Source organism: Dipodomys spectabilis, unplaced genomic scaffold (genome assembly GCF_019054845.1).
Source record: "Dipodomys spectabilis isolate Male_0828 unplaced genomic scaffold, ASM1905484v1 ptg000221l, whole genome shotgun sequence".
In the NCBI taxonomy this organism is placed as follows: domain Eukaryota; kingdom Metazoa; phylum Chordata; class Mammalia; order Rodentia; family Heteromyidae; genus Dipodomys; species Dipodomys spectabilis.
In genome coordinates, this window is record NW_024870898.1 from 52425 (window position 1) to 70936 (window position 18512).

General features: G+C 38.6%; 1 protein-coding gene across 14 annotated transcripts in view; it reads right to left on the reverse strand.

The window, feature by feature from the left end:
- Pabir2 (PABIR family member 2) overlaps positions 1-11989 on the reverse strand; it is a 29249-nt gene extending 17260 nt beyond the window's left edge. For 2 of the 14 annotated variants that reach the window (XM_042697558.1, XM_042697551.1), the window contains exons 1-7: positions 11037-11989; positions 8407-8485; positions 3528-3571; positions 3329-3383; positions 2713-2814; positions 2368-2450; positions 1383-1444 (exon numbers count right to left, since the gene is read on the reverse strand). In XM_042697558.1, coding sequence (XP_042553492.1) covers positions 1383-1444; positions 2368-2450; positions 2713-2814; positions 3329-3383; positions 3528-3571; positions 8407-8485; positions 11037-11149 — 538 coding nt within the window. In that variant the 5' untranslated portion in view covers positions 11150-11989. Of the gene's footprint in view, positions 1-1382; positions 1448-2367; positions 2454-2712; positions 2815-3328; positions 3384-3527; positions 3572-8394; positions 8486-11036 lie in introns of all 14 variants that reach the window. The other 12 variants (XM_042697557.1, XM_042697550.1, XM_042697556.1 and 9 more) reach the window with 7 other exon arrangements.
- Positions 11990-18512: the final 6523 nt, after the last annotated feature.

Genomic DNA, 18512 nt, shown 5'->3' on the forward strand with positions numbered 1-18512 from the left:
CTAAGAAAAGCAAGGGAAAGAGTGGGGTGGGAGGGGTAGGTGAGCGTGACATTGATCAAGAAGCATTGTATTCATAAACTGCTCTGCTGAATGGCAACTCCTTTGTACAACTACCTAAAAGAAGTTTAAAAATATATACAGGGGCTAGGAAGGTGGCTCAGTGATAGAGCGCATGCCTTGCATGCCAGAGGCCCTGGGTTCGATTCCTCAGCAGCACATAAGCAAAAAGAAAAAAGCCGGAAGTGGCGCTATGGCTCAAGTGGTAGAGCGCTAGCCTTGAGCTGAAGAGCTGAGGGACAGCGTTCAGAGTTCAGGCCCCATGACTGGACCCAAAAAAACAAACAAACAAATAAAAATATATACAGATGTCATCAGTAGTCTCTTAGAAGCATCTAATACTAATGGTGACTCAAGTCACGTTACTTCTTTGTGGTTCAAAATAATGTCATGAAGAGAGCACTCAGTTATATCACAGTTTACAGAATCCAATACATGACACTTCTTGCTTTGCTGAAGGAATCTTTAGTGATGGGATTTGAATCTTACCTTAAATTTGAGCAAACCATCTTCTACAGAGATATTTGCTATGACCTCATCACAAATCAACTATGTATCTCTTTTACAATCAGATCACTGAGAGGCAATTAGTTTTTGAATATGTACTGACAACATAAAAAATAAGATGCAGATACGAGGTATAGAAAAATACAGACAATATAAGGTAGCTAATTTCTGAAATTTAGAATTGGAGTATACATGGGAAAAATATCTTTCTGTCTTGTCATTTGTTTGTTTGTTTGTTTGTTTAGCCTCTTAAGTAGCTAGGATTACCAGCGTAAGCACTCGGCTTCAAATTTTTATATTTTATTACCTTTCATTTGATCTACAAAGGAGTCGCCATTCAACAAATCAGTTTATAAGTATATAATGCATCTTGTCATCCCTTTCATCATTCTCCCACATCTCTCCCAACCCAACCTCTCCCCTGAGTTTTCATCATTTTGTAGGATATGCATTAAATATTATGACTGCATTCTCCCTGCCTCTTGTCTTCATTTGTCTGCCCCCTCTATGGTCTCCTCACACTGAAGGAAAGTAATGCTATCAATTCATTCAGACAATAATTCTAGTTTTTAATTCAAACTTGGTTAGGTGTGATTCATCTGTTATCTTCCCCAGCTTTATTGAGTTATAATTAATAATGAAAGAGTACAATATAATATGTAAAATGGGATGATTTGCTATATGTATATACTATGATCATAATCAGGTCAGCTGACACATCTATCCCCTCACTTATGAACATTTAAGATCTACTGTCCTATCAGATATGAAATATATAGCATGCTACTGTCAATCAATACCATCATGCTGCTACATACCTTTTCTTTTCAGAGGACCAAGAACATTGGGCCTAATGCACTTGACTGGACTCTGACTTGCCCTGCTTTGACAAATAAACAAACAGGATGATGTGATGTTAACTTCCAAGATACAAAATAAATAGCACTACAGCCTGCCAAATAAATAAATTTGATAGCCATATAAGCAGAAATGGAAAGTGCCTATTTTAGGCTGAGTAACTGAAATGCCAATAGATGATTTGACCAGAACTATAGCAACCAACAATAAAATGGCCATTAAAAAATCATTCAATAAGACAAACTACCTACAACAATATAAAAAAGATATTTTATTAAAAAATTATTTGGATCTTGACTGATCTATAATCTTAAATTTTTATTCTTTAAAATGGGTGCATTGTCTGGTGTGTGTGAGGTATGTAAGTATGTATGCATATCTCCTCTTTAAATATAAATGAGGAAGTGGAGCTGTAGCTCAAGTGGTAGAGCACTCGCCTTGAGCTGAAGAGCTGAGGGACAGCACCCAGGCCCAGAGTTCAAGCCCCACATCCAACAAACAAAAAATGTACTAGGTGATGCCTTACTTTGGGGAGTATGGGAAGGGATGGAAAGGGGAAACAAAGAGGAGGCAACAATGCTTGATAAGAAATGTACTCGTTATCTTGCCCATGTAATTGTAACCCCTCTGTACAGTATTCTCACAATAAAAAATATATATATATATATATAAATGAGCACTAAGTCTCAAAATCCAAATGTGGCAAAATATTAATGACAGAATATAATTGGTACGCATGTTTGTTCACTATAAAGATTCGTTCGATTTTTCTGTATGATTGAAAATTCCCATAATGAAGTATTATGGAAAATTAGACCAAAAAATTGTATTTATCCTCAAGAGGATGAAGCAGAAGATTTCAAGTTCTAGGTTAGCCTGGGCTCTAGAGAGGGACGCTTTCTCAAAACAGAATCAAACAGATAAAAAAAATTCAAATTCATTTACCTTGGAAATGGTCTTGGATTAGAAATGGGATTTGGCGGCAACCCACTGCTACTCACAAACATTTGTAAGGATGGTGAAAAGCACTGCTAAAAAACATATTTAATATTAAAGCAATTCTATTGTTCCAGTTTTCAAATGACAGAAATAGCATCCTTAGAATTGCTTAGGTATATGTGTATGTGTGTCATATATATGTATATTTATATTTCTAAATTACTACCATAGATTTTTAGTGGTTTCTCAAGTCATTGGATGCTTTAAAACTGAGGTGACTTTGTATGCATGTTTTTGAAGGTAAATAGCCTAATATATAATAGACACCTAATATCATATCAATAATCTTACCTTTCCAAATCCTCTGGTGGGCGAAGGTGCTGGAGAAACAGGAGTGAAGTCGATTCTCTTTGGAGAATACAATTTCTCTTGCTTGTCAAAACCACTATCACCCTGTAAATATAAAGCATAATCATCTCATAACCATTCAGCACATCACAGCTCTTACACACTATTACAAAATACCTACATTTTAAATGTATAAATGAACAGATTCTGATACACTGCTGGAAAAGCAGAGATAAAAAAACAAGAACCAAAAAAGCCAGGCACCGGTGGCTCACACCTGTAATCCTAGCTACTCAAGAGGCTGAGATCTGAGGATCACGGTTCAAAGCCAGCCTGGGCAGGAAAGTCCATGAGACTCTTACCTCCAATAAACCACTAGAAAACCGGAAGCGGCACTGTGGCTCAAGCATAAGAGTGCTTGCCTTGACCTGAAGAGCTGAAGGATAGTGCCCAAACCCAGAGTTCAAGCCCCAAGACTGGCCAAAAAAACAAACAAACAAACAAAAAGATTCAATTTGGAAGCAAAAAAGACAGAAGTATATAAAAGAATATAAAAAGCCCATGATTGACATAAGGATTCCTGGGAAATAAAACACAAGAAAATTTAAGAAAACTTTACCAGGCTCAAATTCTCATCCCATGACTGGCTTATCTGCATTGATGTTTGCATTTCCCTGAAAGAAAGAAAGAGAGAGACAGAGAGAGAGATAGAGAGGCAGACAGACAGACAGACAGACGGGGGGAGGGGGGAGAAGGGCCATTAGTGTGTACAAATATGACATTTATTAGGTTAGGCCCTGCTTTTGTGATGCACTAACCTTTCATGTTCAATGTCTCTGTTCATCATATCCAGGCCTTCTTCCTACAAGAACAAACATATGGGCTAAAAACATAATTTTCATTCACAAGCCTTCTGTATCTCATCTGACATAATCACACAAGTGAGAAGAACAAACATACTAAGATTGTCAACTGTGTCACATCAATATTTTAGCTGCACACTTGGAAGTGTAATGTCTGCAACTAACCAGAGTTGTATCCTGACTCATTTGGAGTATCTTAATCTTAAAAACCAAAATAAAAATGTAAAATTTTTTTTAAGGCCATCAAATCTGAGATAGTAGGGAAATTTTTCCTCTTTTGATTATCTGCAGTCTGCTACGGGAATATGAGTAGGTAAGGATGACAGCAACTAAAGAAGAAAAGTAAACATTTACACTTTCTCAACCACAACGTAGCAATGTGATGTCAGTTCTGGTGTAATCTCTTCCTAGATAATATTTCACATTCTTCTTAGAAATTTAGCTCTTTAAATCCCTGAACATTAATGCACTAGCGGCAGTACATGCATTTTTACATTCACTCTTTAGCAAGTACACCAGGTGTCCAACCTCAAAGCACCATCTGTCACTAGATAGGCACTGACTCTGAGCACTTTTCCTAAATGAATGCAGAACTGTGTACATTTAGGCAGTAAAACACTCTGGGCACTGGAAATATTCGCTTCCTCAGTTATCTAAAATTAGTAACTATATGAAAAAGGAAAGGAAAAAAAACCCACCAATGCTAACAACTTTTAGTTGTAATAATGCCAGCAGGTAAAGTCAGGCTAATAAGCCCAGCATAACATTTTGTTTATGAGTGACGTTCTTCAAAATAGCTTAAAATGACAATATAGATATTTTCTTCTCATATTCTGTATCAGCTCTAAGATTTCATCCCAATGTTATCATCACAAACCTTACAAGCAAAGGAAAAGAAATCCATGTGAGAAGGCAAGCAGTTACTAAAAACTAACTACTAGTCCCTGTATAACTAATAAAATAAAAAAAATTAAAAGTAACTGTTGTCTCCTCCCTCGCCTGATAAGATCATTCTCTCTTTTTTATACCAGTCCTGGGGTTTGAAGTCAGGGCCTAGCCTCTGTCCCTGAGCTTATTTTTGCTCAAGGCTAGTGCTCTACCCCTTGAACCATAGCTCCACTTCTGGCTTTTTGGTGCTTAATAAGAGGTAAGAGTCTCACAGACGTTCATGCCTGGGCTGGCTTCAAACCATGATCCTCAGATCTCAATCTCCTGAGTAGCCACCAGCATCTGGCTAATCCTTTTTTAATAACGTGAAGCTGAAATGATTTGGTGGCTGAATTATGTTCCTTTAAAATAATGGTCTGGTTTCAAAATGTAAGCTACAATTGGTACCCACAGATCTTGCTAGGGTTTTTATAGCCATAATGTTAACTAATTGTATTTATTCCCAAAGAAATACTAATAAACTTACAATAGGACAAAACTTAATAAGACAATTATCTTATTTAAGAGGACCCGTGCTTAAAATTTTATAAATTCTAATGTAGTGGGTGGTGTAACCTAGAATTTTAAGTAAAATATAATTCAGGTAAAATTTTCAAAAGTTATCTCTGGCACGATTCATATGCCTTTAATACTCAGCCTTTTCTTTTAATTTTTTTCTCTAAGTAAAATCCTTTTCATTATGAAAACAATACATATTTACTAATGAACAATTAATGAAGACATCGAAAAACACTAAGCTAGCAGGCAAAGCAAGTAAGGCAAGGGGTTGCTTTAACAGGGTGAAGAGTCCTGGGCTAAAGAGTCCTGGGCTAAAGAATGGAAGAGTGCATGTATGTGTCAGAGAACTAACAATAGCCCAAAGGCAGCAAAATCATCAGGAAAGCCAAAGTGAGGATGGTCATAAACTGCCTGTGGAAGATTCCAAAATTTAGATGGTATATCGATATAATACACACGTGTCAATTTTAGACAAAACTACTAGCTCACAAAGAATGATAGAGCACAACAAACCTGCGTCTAGAACCAGAAAACCAAAGTGACCTATCATCTATGGCCATAGCACCCTGAATATGCCCAATCTCATCTGCTCTTGAAGGAGTAATATATCAGCTGAAATAATAATAATAATAATCTTTAATAACAATAATAATCTTTAAAAGACAAGTAAGGGGTTTAAGGAGGTACAGGCCAACAGCATTCCATAAAACAAAGAGCTCAAGTAGGATAAGAAATGAACCCCTGATGATAGCAATTAAGTAAGCACTACTGACATTTCCAAGGACAGTTTTCAATGCACTTGTAGTAGAAGAACAAGATTAAAAATTGGCAAAGAATTAGAAAACAAGGTATCAGAGGCAACTGAAACTAAATTATGCTTCAGAAAAGGTTGGGAACAGGATGGGACATGGCTCAAGTGATATCGTCCCTAGCTAGCAAGAACAAAGCTCTGAATTCAAGCCCTGGTACTGCCAATAAAAATGTTAGAAAAAGGAATAGAAGGAAAGAAAGACATAAGAAAAATAAATTAGTTCATTTTCCTCATAGTATGCTTGTGATTTGGGAGAAGATGATAGAAGGGAAAGAGGAAGAGATTGAAGGCACAAGGCAGAGAGGAGATAATAGCTGAGCAAAATGATAGGGGAGTTAGAAAATGTATGAATCACAAGGGAGAAGAGCCATATGTGAAGACAAAGACATTGGAAGAAGAAAGCTGACATTATACAAAATACATATCTATTTTCTCTGTGGAGTGAGAAAGGGTCATCAGCTTGAAGTGAAAATTGGTGAAATAAGACAGGAAGCTGGTAGGCTCTAAAACAAAAAAAAAAAAAAGATTTAGAAGATGATTTTGAACAGCATAGAGCCAGTGGCACCTTCGATCCCCCAAAAGAATTTATATTCTTCCTCCTCAAACAACCAATCCTCCCAATTTTTCTATTCTAATCAAGACACTCTGGCCACCAAGAAACATAATTTTAGTCACTTGGCATTCTCCTCCCAGGTCGTATATCTAATCAGTTGGCAAATTATGAAACTCCTATTTCCAATTGTTTCTCTTTTACTGTCCCCTCCTTACCTTCCATTGGCCAATGTTTTACTCTTTACAGATTACTATGGGGCACAGATAAGCCATTAGAACTTTTCAGTATACACTTATACAATGTAATTAATATGATGGTGTAGAAGCCTGTGAAAAGGAGACATCAGGATTAAAATGGGTTACAAGGGATGAGAAAGCAAGAAAGGAGTATGGGGGTGAAGATTGCATAAGGACCAATCAAGAACAGTGAATTACTACCACCCCCTTTTAGGACAGCCAGAGCACAGGATGTTTGTCAAGGAGTAATGAGAGATGAGCCTAGACCAGAGCTGATAAGAATCTTTGCATCTTATAAATGAGTTAAGTATGGCTATAGCTATTCTTATCAAGAACACAGCTGCATAACACGTAAAAACATTTTTCACATATCCAACAAAAAAGTAGTTTTATTTCCAAGCATCCTCAGGGAAGGAAGTGAAGCGAATCAAACCTCTAGATTGCTAGATAGCTAACATTTTCCCTTTATAAGTATTTTTAGACACTTCAGGTGGAAATTGAAAATGTGTTATATTTTGCCCTTTCTCAGATTATACCAAAGAGAATAGCCCTGGAAGATCTTTATTGGAACTCAGCTCTGTTACTTACTATTGTATGAACCTAGGAATCAAAGCAAGTCACTTACGACTTCTGGGTCTTAGTTGCTGCTGTTTTTAATTGGAAAAAAAATTACCTTGTGTCTTGCTTCAGAGGATTATAAGAATTAAATGAGTGAAAATACTTTTTTAACATGTAAACTGCCACACATATGTAGCTGTTACTAGAAATATGTAGCTATTACTAGAACTCAGAGATCCTTAAGAACATGATTACCTATTGGATTTAGGACATGCCTCAAATGGTAGCGCACTTGTACAGCAAGTGCAAGGCTGAGTTCAATCCCTAGTACCAAACCAAACCAAAAAAACCAACAAGAACACTATATGGTTATTATATGGGTCTATACCAGTGATATCCTTAAGGAACTATCAAAAAGCTTTTAGTCTTCTTACCAAACCATGAAGTACTGTTAAAAAAAATCTATCTGCTTTTCAGCTTTTCTCTCTCCATCCTTATAGCAAAAATTAGCATACCTTTAATCCAATATAACTTCAGATTTGCTGCTTAAACACTACTGGTTTGGAAGCTAATTATAATTGTGCATAAACTTTAACCCTTGTGCATGACTATGGAAATCTAGTTCTGTCAATCAGAAGTCTCTGGGCTCACATATCAGATGTCTTCCGAAGCATTAAAGCTGATGGAGGACTGAGCTCCACATGTGATGTGCTACTATATCAAAACCTCTTCCTAATTTCTCCTACTCTAACTATCTAATGAGGTGATCCTCAACAGCGTTGTTTATGGAGGACAGTCACAATCAGTTACTCTCCTGAGACTACAAATGGAAGCATTTTAAAGGAGTCTATACTTTAGAAAAATCACCATTGTATGACAGATGAGTGTCAGAAACACTCTACTATCATTTAAGCATGTTTTCTATCCTAAATCAAGTAAAGACCTCATTCTCAGCTATACATGAAAGTTAATCCTGACATTTTGCAACTGTGTTGCAAGCAGTGATAAATTAGGAACAATTTTTAAACTGTAAAGCCTCACAGTAAAGACAACACAAATTTTTAACAAAGTTTCTTTTCTTTGTACAGAGTGGCCACCACAAAACTAGTAAAGAAGACAGGTGAAATAATTTTTTAAAAAACGGGCACAGCACATGATTTCCAGAAAGAACTATATTTGGAATTATTTTCTCTAATCTAAATCACTTCAGATACTTACTTTGATACTTACCAAACTGTGATGGCTCATAATTGTTGTGCTGTTCCTCCGAGTTCTAAATGTACAAGGTTGAAAAACCTCTGAAAGGTCACTGAAAAGTAAAAATGAAACGATCACTGTCTTTCTAAAGGAAGATATATTAGCACCACTTCTGTAGTTAGAACCTTCAATGATTCCTCATTTTCTATAGAAAAGACATTCCTTACCGTCCTGGTGGCAGAGCTGGCTATCTAGTGTGCTGAGACACCGATCTCTAGTGGTTGGGGGGACAGTTCTGTGAGGTGTGGGGCGGAGCTCCAGACTGGTTCATTCCAGCTGCTTCAGGTCAGAGCTACATCCCTAAACCAGTTCCCATCAGATGTAAGTGGGTCATCTGTTTTACCCTAGAAGACCATGAATTCAGTTTTGGGTGTGTTACACCTGAAGAGGGCTGAGGTCTTATCAGCACATCTCCCAAAAATGTTTCAAGCACCTGCTCTACCTCAGAATCCTGGCATTCAAATGAATAAAACACAATTGAGAGTTTTATTTATTTATTTGTTCATGTTGTCCCTTCTGCCTCAAATGCCCAACCTCCTACTACCATTTGTCTTGCCCTCCTTTCACACTTATCCCAAAAGCCCTTCCTCCACAAAAGCAAGGCACAAACCTCTTCTCAGTGCCCAAAATTAATGTCTTCTCTTTTGAACCCAAAGAATATATTGGGAGAAGATAAATTTCTTTAAACATCTAAAAATTAAAGAATTTTTTTAAAAACACGGCCTTACTATGTTGCCCAGGCTGGTCTCAAGGTCCTGGACTCATGCATGCACCATCACTCATGGCTAACACAGTCTTTTTGTTTATATGTTTTTCTTTTGCAGAACAGGGATAGAACCTAAGGCTTTGAATATGTTAGGCAAGTGCTCTACTTCTGAGCTACCCAGAGCTTTCTGCATGCTAAGTACATATTCTACCACCAAGCTACACCTCCAGCCCTTACTTTGCCTTTCATTAAAGAAAAGTGCTGCCTAGCACTGCAACAAAGAGAAAAGAAAGAGAAAAAAAAAACTTTGCATGTGTCTTAAGCCTCTTAGTACAGAAGTGCTTTCTTCATCTTTGTATATCCCTGCAGTGCCTGTGCCCTTTATAAAAGCTCAAGAAGGTTTTTCAGAACTGACACAGCAATGATGGGGCACGTCTGTAATCTCAGCACTTGGGAGATTAAAAAAGGAGGATCACATGTTTGAGACCAGCCTGGGTTACAAAGAGAGATTTTTTTTCCCTACCCCGCCCTTTAAAAATAATGTGAATTCTTGGGCTAAATGTAATTCTTGAGCTCCAAAGGACCACTGAGATTCATGACTATTCCAACTGTTTTTTTCAACTCTCAATTTTTCAGTGTGAAAACAAACTCAGGTTAAAGGAATCATTCATAAGCATAATTAGTTGATGAAAACTGGGACTGGGCCTGGTCTCTTCACCCATTGTCTTTCACATTACCGTTCAAGGAGTTAAATAAATTGTGATTCACCCAACAGTATTTTATCTACAAGTGTCTAAATGCAGGTCAGTAGGATTGCCCAAGTCCGTAGAAAACGATTGTTTACTAGATTTTTTTAAGACAAGCAATAACAGAGCAACTGATTATTAAAGTATCCAAAAAATGTAGAGCTAAGGACAGTATCAGTTAAGTAAAGGCACTTCATCATTCCTTCATTTTCAAAATTCAATTTAATGAAAGAAAAAGCATTTTTCCCTAAAAATATGTACATTAACAGACATTATGATCAGTTCCTCTGACAAGGATTATATCTTTCTTGGTGTTCATAATGCTTGATAAATGTTTTTGGCTAACTATATTCTCATCCACTTTTGGGGGCTAATGCCATTTCTGTGGGTCTCACAGATTACCTAAGATGAATTGTCTTATAAAACTGAAATGTAATAGGCATAAGAAGAGAGCCAACTTAACCTTGACTATCAGAAGATTTACTTTAAAATAGGTCCTGTGGTTTCTGATTTACACAAGACCCTGACACTAAAATTAAAGGGTCCATTCTTTCCATTGTTTGCTCAAACCTGTACTTTCAACTAACCTAAGTAATCTACAGACCACCTTTAAGAAATTACTCTCTGAACTGCATTTTGGACAGTTTTATAATCTGAATAAAACATTGTGATAAATTCAAATCACTTACTGTGAAGTGAATACACTATTTAATGACACGTTCTTAGATAAACTGATTTATTAAAGCAAACCAAGGTTAATGCCAAAGTTCCTAAACTCAGCTTAGAAATAGCTGCTCTTAGAGCCAGGTGTCAAATTGCAAGCCTAGTTCCAGGGGCTTCAGTTTGACATTCCCTGATGTAAAATAGCCAGGACAAGCAACCTGTCAGAAGAGCCAAAAGCTTTCTGCAATATCTTTTAGAGTGGGGCAACATGGCCCCCAGGTTGGGGGTAGCTGGGCATTTCTCAGCATGGAGTTTGAGGTCAAACTTTCATGCCACCTTGGGACCCAAGTCGCTGTTAAGCAAACACGTCTCCCAATCCCTCCGTTTGGAGTCCAAAATGAACTAACACTTTAGGGAAGGAAGACTATTTTCATACGGGGTCAAGAAGCCTCTGAACCCCATACTCCATCCTTCCCAATCGTGCTCACCTGAGCTCATGGATCAGGGGAGCACTGGTGGATTTCCTCAGGGTGCCCCCATCAGATGTGTCAGGCTCAAAGTCCAGCTCCATTTGCTCCTGAGCCATGTCGGAGACTTGCATGAAGACAGGCAGAGCGGGCAGTGCTCAGCTCCTGGTGCTTAAGCTATGGGTTCCCAAGACTGACTGCTGGACTGAGTTTCTAGGGACTGGAGACTGGGGGCGGGGGCTAAGGGGCGGAGACTCGGGCGGGGGCGAGGGGCGGAGACAAATAAGAGGGAAGATAGGGGATGATGTGTGGGAGGGGAAACGGACAGTTTGTATTGGAGGATGACAGAACGAACTAGAGGGTGGCGAAAAGGAGTGGAGGGAATACAAGACTAAGAGGAGGAACAATAAAGAGCAGAAAGAGGAAAGCTGTGGGAGGAGGGAAGGAGAATAGAAGTTCTGGAAAAGAATACACACAGGGACGGGAAAGAAGGATGGGGAGCGGGGACGAGGAAAAAGGAAGAAGGACAGAGGGAGAGTTGACACAGAGACTACGCAGTGACAGAACGCATGCTGCTGGCTTTCCCGCCGAAGACCGCAAGCCCTGGGCGGCTACAGTTGCCACAGCTGCCCGAGCACTAGCACCGTGGACGTGACTGTTGGGCAGGACCGGGCCACGAGGCACTGGCAGCTCCAGCCCCCCATGTTCGGGGGCTCACACCAGCCCCCCATACTCCAGGCACCGTCCGGGAGGCTCCTCAACCGGGGGAGCGCTGCTTCTCCCGTCCCTGCCCCCCTCGCGCCTCGAGGACTGGGGGAGGTGGTTCGGCCCCTCCGCCGCCGCCAAGATGCCTGCTCCCTCTCTCTTGTGCCCTAATGGCACGAGGGGACACGTAACGGCCAAAACCAAATTCTACAATGTCTCGTTTTTTCCGCCACCCACGCGTCAGAAACGGGAGCTTCCAGCGAGCCAGTTCCGCGTCCAGGCACCCGCCGTGCTCTGCGCATGCGCCCGACGGTCGCTCCAATGGGCCAAGGAGCACAGAGCATGCGTACTAGTGCTGTCCCGCCCTCCTCTAACGGAGAGAAGCGTTTCCAGGGAGGGGGTTTCTGGTGCTTTCCTCAATAGCATTGGCCTGGAAACCCTGGCGCCCTATTTCGAAAAGAGCCAATAGTTTGCAGACTGTAGCACCAGCTTTCAGGAGTTTGGACTCATATTTAAAGGAAAAAGAGAGAATGAGGTTTCCACGTTACTTCATAACTAATTTATACAAGTCAACAACTGTAATTCCTGCTTATTACTTAAATCTCTGTATTTTGCCTGGAGAGGCTGAATTCTTCAGATAATCCATTTGAATGCACTAATGACAACGTGCACACACATCTACCACCGTGTGTGTGTGTGTGTGTAATGTAATATCTGTAATATGTAATGTAATATATGTAATGTATAATGTAATATATATTTGTTTTCCTTCCTAGGGATTACAGAGATCCTACCAATGATGACTCGGTGCAGGGGAGACCTGAAATTAATCATTTTACACCTGCATAGCACTTACTAGTGCTAGGCAGTATTCTAACAACTGCAAAAGAATTAACTTATTTTAATCCTCACCAGCTAAAAGGTCCTAGGCGGAGGTCCTAGGTCCTGAAAGGCCATTATATTTTTTAAAATTATACATACTTGGAAAATATGGGAAATACAATAATTGTAAAAGTGGTTTCAAAATGTATGAACAGTAGTTTACCTGCCTCTTCAAATCAGTTGCCCTCTATTAAACTCACCACACCAACTGTCATACTAGTCTTTAATATGTATACTTTCCTGTTGTTATAAGAGAGTTTTTAAAGCACTATGGAATAATTTTCTTAAATCTACTAGCTACATTAGAAACAGCAACTTTAAGATTTTTAAATGATATTTTAAAATTATGTTTAAGTAGTTGTACACAGGAGTTTCAATTCACCATGTCATTTTGTAAACACAATGCATCTTGATCATTGTCATCCCTTTCATCATTTCTCCTCCATCACTCCCAACCCCACCCCAAATTGACCTGATTCCATTTTCACATATGTATATTCAAAATTATGACCCTATTTCTCTCCATTCTTTGCCCCCTACCTCCCCCCCCCCCCATAACACAAGCTCTAACCACCTTACCCCTCAAAAAACAAGAGTTCTAGCTTTCTGGTTTTTATTATGCTAAACTGTAAGTTTATTAGGGGTTTTCTTTGTTTGGTTTTCTTTTGCAGGTACTGGGGGTCTTGAATTCAAGGCCTTGGCCTAGATTGCTCAACTTGCTCATGGCTCATACTCTACCACTTAAGCCACATCTCCAGCCTTCAACCTCTGGTACTGAAATTTTTTATCTCAAGATTTCAACAACATCCACTTCCTTTGCTCAAAAAAATTGTAAGTTCACAATAGTACTAAACAACCATTTGTTGTCCATGTGTACAGCTGCTAAGACTGAGAAACCAATTGAAATGAATTTATTTCAGGAGCTTAACAGTTGTGGAAAAGCTCAAGAATTTAAGGAAAGGGTATTATTTTGACCACCATTTTGGCCATTGTTTCTAGCTTTGATTCACACCATTTTTGCACTCTTAAGTTTTCTTTATATTCATGTAACTCTTTCAGTACATTTGGGTTACTTGTGATTTATAGCCTGAAATTCAACTTGTATTTCACTTGGTCTTGTGGCAACTAAGGGTTGAAATGTGCCTTTAAAGTTGCTATGACATCTGGCAAACTAAAGCACTGATTATGACATACTTGTGGGACACTTTTTCAGGTTAGACTTCAGTAGACAGCAGACTGGGACAAGGCAAGAAGTAGAATAAGTTTTAAAGCTTAGGTCTAAGCAAACCACTAGTTCAAGACTATGCCCTGCTGTTATGGAATGGAAAAAACTGAACAAAACTGAAATACAGCCAGGTTGGTATAATAAGATAGAGATAGAAATAGTAGAGAAGTGAAGATCATTTTTCTCCAATATGTGTACCAATGTAGTGTATAGAGTTCTTTCTGATTTTGTTATATTTGTTCCTTTCGCTATTCTAACCTATGTATATACTCTTTTTTATTTTTTTTTGTTGGTCATGGGACTTGAACTCTGAGCCTGGGTGCTGTCCCTCAGCTCTTCAGCTCAAGGCTAGTGTTCTACCACTTCAGACACAGCGCCACTTCCGGTTTTCTGAATCGTTTATTGGAGATAAGAGTCTCATAGCCTTTCCTGCCTGGGCTGGCCTTGAACAGTGATCCTCAGATCTCAGCTCCTGAGTAGCTAGGATTAGAGGCGTGAGCCACTAGTAACCGGCTTATGTATATACTCTTAAGTCCTGTCTTCATTTCAACAGGTTTTGGGTTCCTGATTTGTTAACTGCTCTTTAGTCAAAGTTATATTAGAAATATATTGCCATCTCATATATTTACTCAGTTCATTTTACTTAGTTACACTGTTCTTGTTTTAATTATATCCATTTTCTTCGTATCTCTGTATTCATATATGCACATATCTATATATAAAATATATAATCTGTATGTTTTATATTTTATATTATTTATAAATTATTTTTATAATGTTATATAATCTGTAATGCTTTGGCATTTTGACATTTTGTCTATTCAAAATATATTTAATAAACTTTATTACTTTCCAAGAATATTAAACTGTGAGAAATCAAGTGAGCAGGAGAATGTAGGTAAGAGTTCCCTGTTCATTGATTACTGTTATGTCATCCAGACAGTTTGGTTTTGACTCTTTGTGTATTTAGCCACTGCCTTTTATTTACTCCAACTTTACTCAACTTCTGGAATTATCTTTTATAAATTTTGCAGATGCCCTGGGATTTTAACAGTGATTTTCATATGGTGGCAGCAGCCTAGATTCTTCCAGTACCTAATTATTCACCATTAATCTCTGGATTTGTATGAACTGGAAAATAGTAGTAATTCATCTACTTTACAAGACACCTATAAGGGAAAAATTATTTAAGCCTGCAATTATTCATAAAATACTTTAATAAATGTTATTGAACACTTATGATTACAAAAATCACTTACTGAAATAGTCAAGGCACCTCATGTGTTTATTAAACAGAAAGGGGAAGGAGTCTTTGCTTTGCCATTTAATGGTTATAATGTGACTAATTCCTCTGAGCTTTGGTTTACTCCTTTGAAAATGGGTATTGTGATGTTTTCTATCCCACAGAATTATTGTAAGCATTAAGTGTGATCACAAATTTAAACTCATTAGAACAGTACCAGGCAATAAGTGCCCAATAAATGGTAGTTATTATCAGCCTACCTTGCATCAGGATTGGAGACTCCATATCATCCTCATGTCTGGTATTTAGGTAATCTAATTCTGCCTAATATAATCAAGCTTTCCTTATTCTGTTCCCAGAGTGACTGAAGAACCAATTATTTGGATCTTATGTGGCTTAACTTGATGAACTGTGTCAAGATGACTCCATTATTTTAAACTGACCACTGATTAGCTGAGCAGTTGGTGAGTATGCTAATTGAGATATAGAATAACATTGTATAAACTGAAAAGTGCTATAGCAATGGTATGACTATTATAATTTATAACTCGTATTTCACTTGGTTCATTTACTTTCACTTACCTTCACTTCTTAAAGTGTGGGCTTTTCCACTATTATTTGGGTACAATTGCTTTCAGTACCCAATGTGGCTCATTAACTGGTGGTGAAAAACCCTAAAAGAACAGTTCTTCAATTGTTACAAGTCCCAGAAGCAATGCACAGATGTCAGTACTCTCTGAAACAGAAACATTGATTTGGGTGGATTCTGAGATATTTGTTTGAAGAAAATATGCCTGATTGCCTTAGGACTTTCTTAAATGAACAGGCACAGGGAGCTAGATTTTATACAATGTAAAAATATACACCTTATCCAGGTACAGGAGGTTCATGCCTGCAATCCTAGGTACTCAGGAGGCTGAGATTGCACTTCAAAGCCAGCCTTGGCCAGATAAATCTGAAAGAGTTTGTCCAATAAAAACTTGGAACTAGAGACTTCGTTTAAGTGGTAGAGTACTAGCGTTGAGCTACAAAAGGTTTGAGGCCCTAATTCTAAGTCCAGTTCTGACATGAACAAAAAATACATACCCTGTAAGCAGCTTCATTGACTGGGGAGTAAGGGGGAGAAACTAAGCATTTATGTGATTTTCTTCCTCTTCAGACTTTATGGATGTCGGGCTTGGCCTCAGGGTATTGGGCTTTCAATTTCACTCTAGGTTGATCTTCTATCCCTTGAGCCATGTCTCCAATTCTGGCTTTTTTGGTGATAATTGATGATAAATCTCGTAGATTTGTCTTCCTGGCCTGGCATTGCACCATGATCCTTAGATTTCTGACTCTTGAATAGAGAATTGCCAGTATGAGCCACTGGCACCAGGCTGTGAGCAGTTTAACCCAGATGGCCAACATTTGTTTTTGTGTGGTTACTGGGGACTTTACTCAGAGCCTCACTCTGTCAGTACTGGTGCTCTACCTCGTGAGCCACACCTCTAGTTCTTCTTCAGACTTTAGGGTTACTACTGCTACTGCTGCTGCTGCTACGACTATGACTACTACTACTACTGCTGCTACAAAGATGTAATGTATTGTTAAAGAAAAAAATAGCTGTCCTGGAAAATTAAACAAGCTTGTTAGTCTCAGTCAAACTGGATGATAGACTAGCCAAAAAACTGAGAAAATGGAGTGTAGGATTGAAAGGAAGGTGCTCTGTACAATTCATTCCTCCTAACTTTCTTTTCTAAATAATGGGTAGGAAAACCATGCCCTGGTTATCATAGATGCAGATGAAAAACAACAGCCAGCAACTGTACACTAGGACAAGAGAATAGATGTCAAGGCACAAGGAAGGAGGGCATGCTTTGCCCCTCACAAAGCTAATGAAATCTGCAGAAAATTATGCTAATGGAAGATTTTTTAATATAATAATTGAACTTTTGCAGTGTTGGGAGTCTATAGAATGTTATAAAGAACAGATCTGGAACCACTCTGGCCAACTTTGTGCCCAATAGTGTTAGGGATGCTAGGACTACAAAGGTGAACAAGCTTGCTCTTCTAAGATCCTTCTCCTCCCCTTTCCTCCCTGCCTCTTCTGTTATAGTGTCTCCTCTACCAACTTCCAGTTAGGTGAATAGAGTTTGGAAAACCTTGAGAACTTCAAGTTAATTTGTGATATTGTCCTTGACATGGACATGGCCCAGGAGAAAATGGAGGAAGATTGGGAAGTTGCATCAACCTCTATCCCCACCAACGGGAGCATCTTGACAAGATCTAACCATGTCCCTATGATCAATGGATTGGGGTGAGCAGGACTAGATACTGAATATGACTAGAGGAAAGGGGGAGGATTTATTTTGCCTGTCCTGAGGCTTGAACTCAGGGCCTGGGCACTGTCACTGAGCCTCTTTGTGCTCAAGGCTAGCACTCTACCACTTGAGCCACAGCACCCCTTCTGGCTCTTTCTGTGTATGTGGTACTAAGGATTCAAACCAAGGGCTTCACGCATGCTATGTAAGCACTCTACCTTCCCAATCCCATGGGAAAGGAATTTTTTTAATGACTTCTGCTAACATTCCCATGTATTAGAGGTGCTACTGGTAACTCCCTTGTTCCTAGTATCTAGAGAGATCACCGTTACCCTGGTGGGGAGAGAGGGGATGGGCTGACCTGAGAGAGCTTGACACACACACACACCCAAAAGCAGCAAGCAACTTGTATAGAACACCCCTTTTTTTGAAAACATTTCAACCCCTTACTCCTTTAAAGAAATTGAATACGCCCCATACCCTTGCTTCTAGATCTATCATAAAAAATGTTTTTCATTTTCTCAGCTGATTTGTCACCTTGGTTGTGACCTTCACCTCCTACACACTGTAAATTGAAATGTTTACCAAGTTAAAAAAAAACTTGGCCTTTTATACATCTAGCTTTTGTTATTTCAACAAAGAAGTTTAGGTACTAGAGTAGCGGATAGCCTTAATAACACATTACTGATCAGTAATATTCCTCCCGAATGGATAATGTTTTGAGGAACAGATAAATGGATGGATGGATGGATGGATACATATATATTACATACATACATACATAGATCTGTGGTGTTAAATTTTAGTGCAAGAGGAGTGATTTTGGGGAAAATTTGCCTTAAAAAGTCATCTCAGAGGCACTAAATGATTGTGAACTATTTCTTGAGCATCTGAAGACTTGGCTTACAAGTTTGCTTTTCTAAAAGTTTTGAAGTTTACCTTTTTTGTATATTTGTTTTGTGGTACTGGAAATTCAATCCTACTAGCCAAGCATTCTGCCACTGAGATATACCCCCAACTCCTTGAAGATAGTTTCAAACATTACCTTATATTAAGCTACAAAGGGTGTTCACATATGCATATAATCAACTTTGATCATATTCACCCCTCAGTGAGATTGAAAAAGATTGGAGGTCTGGAGA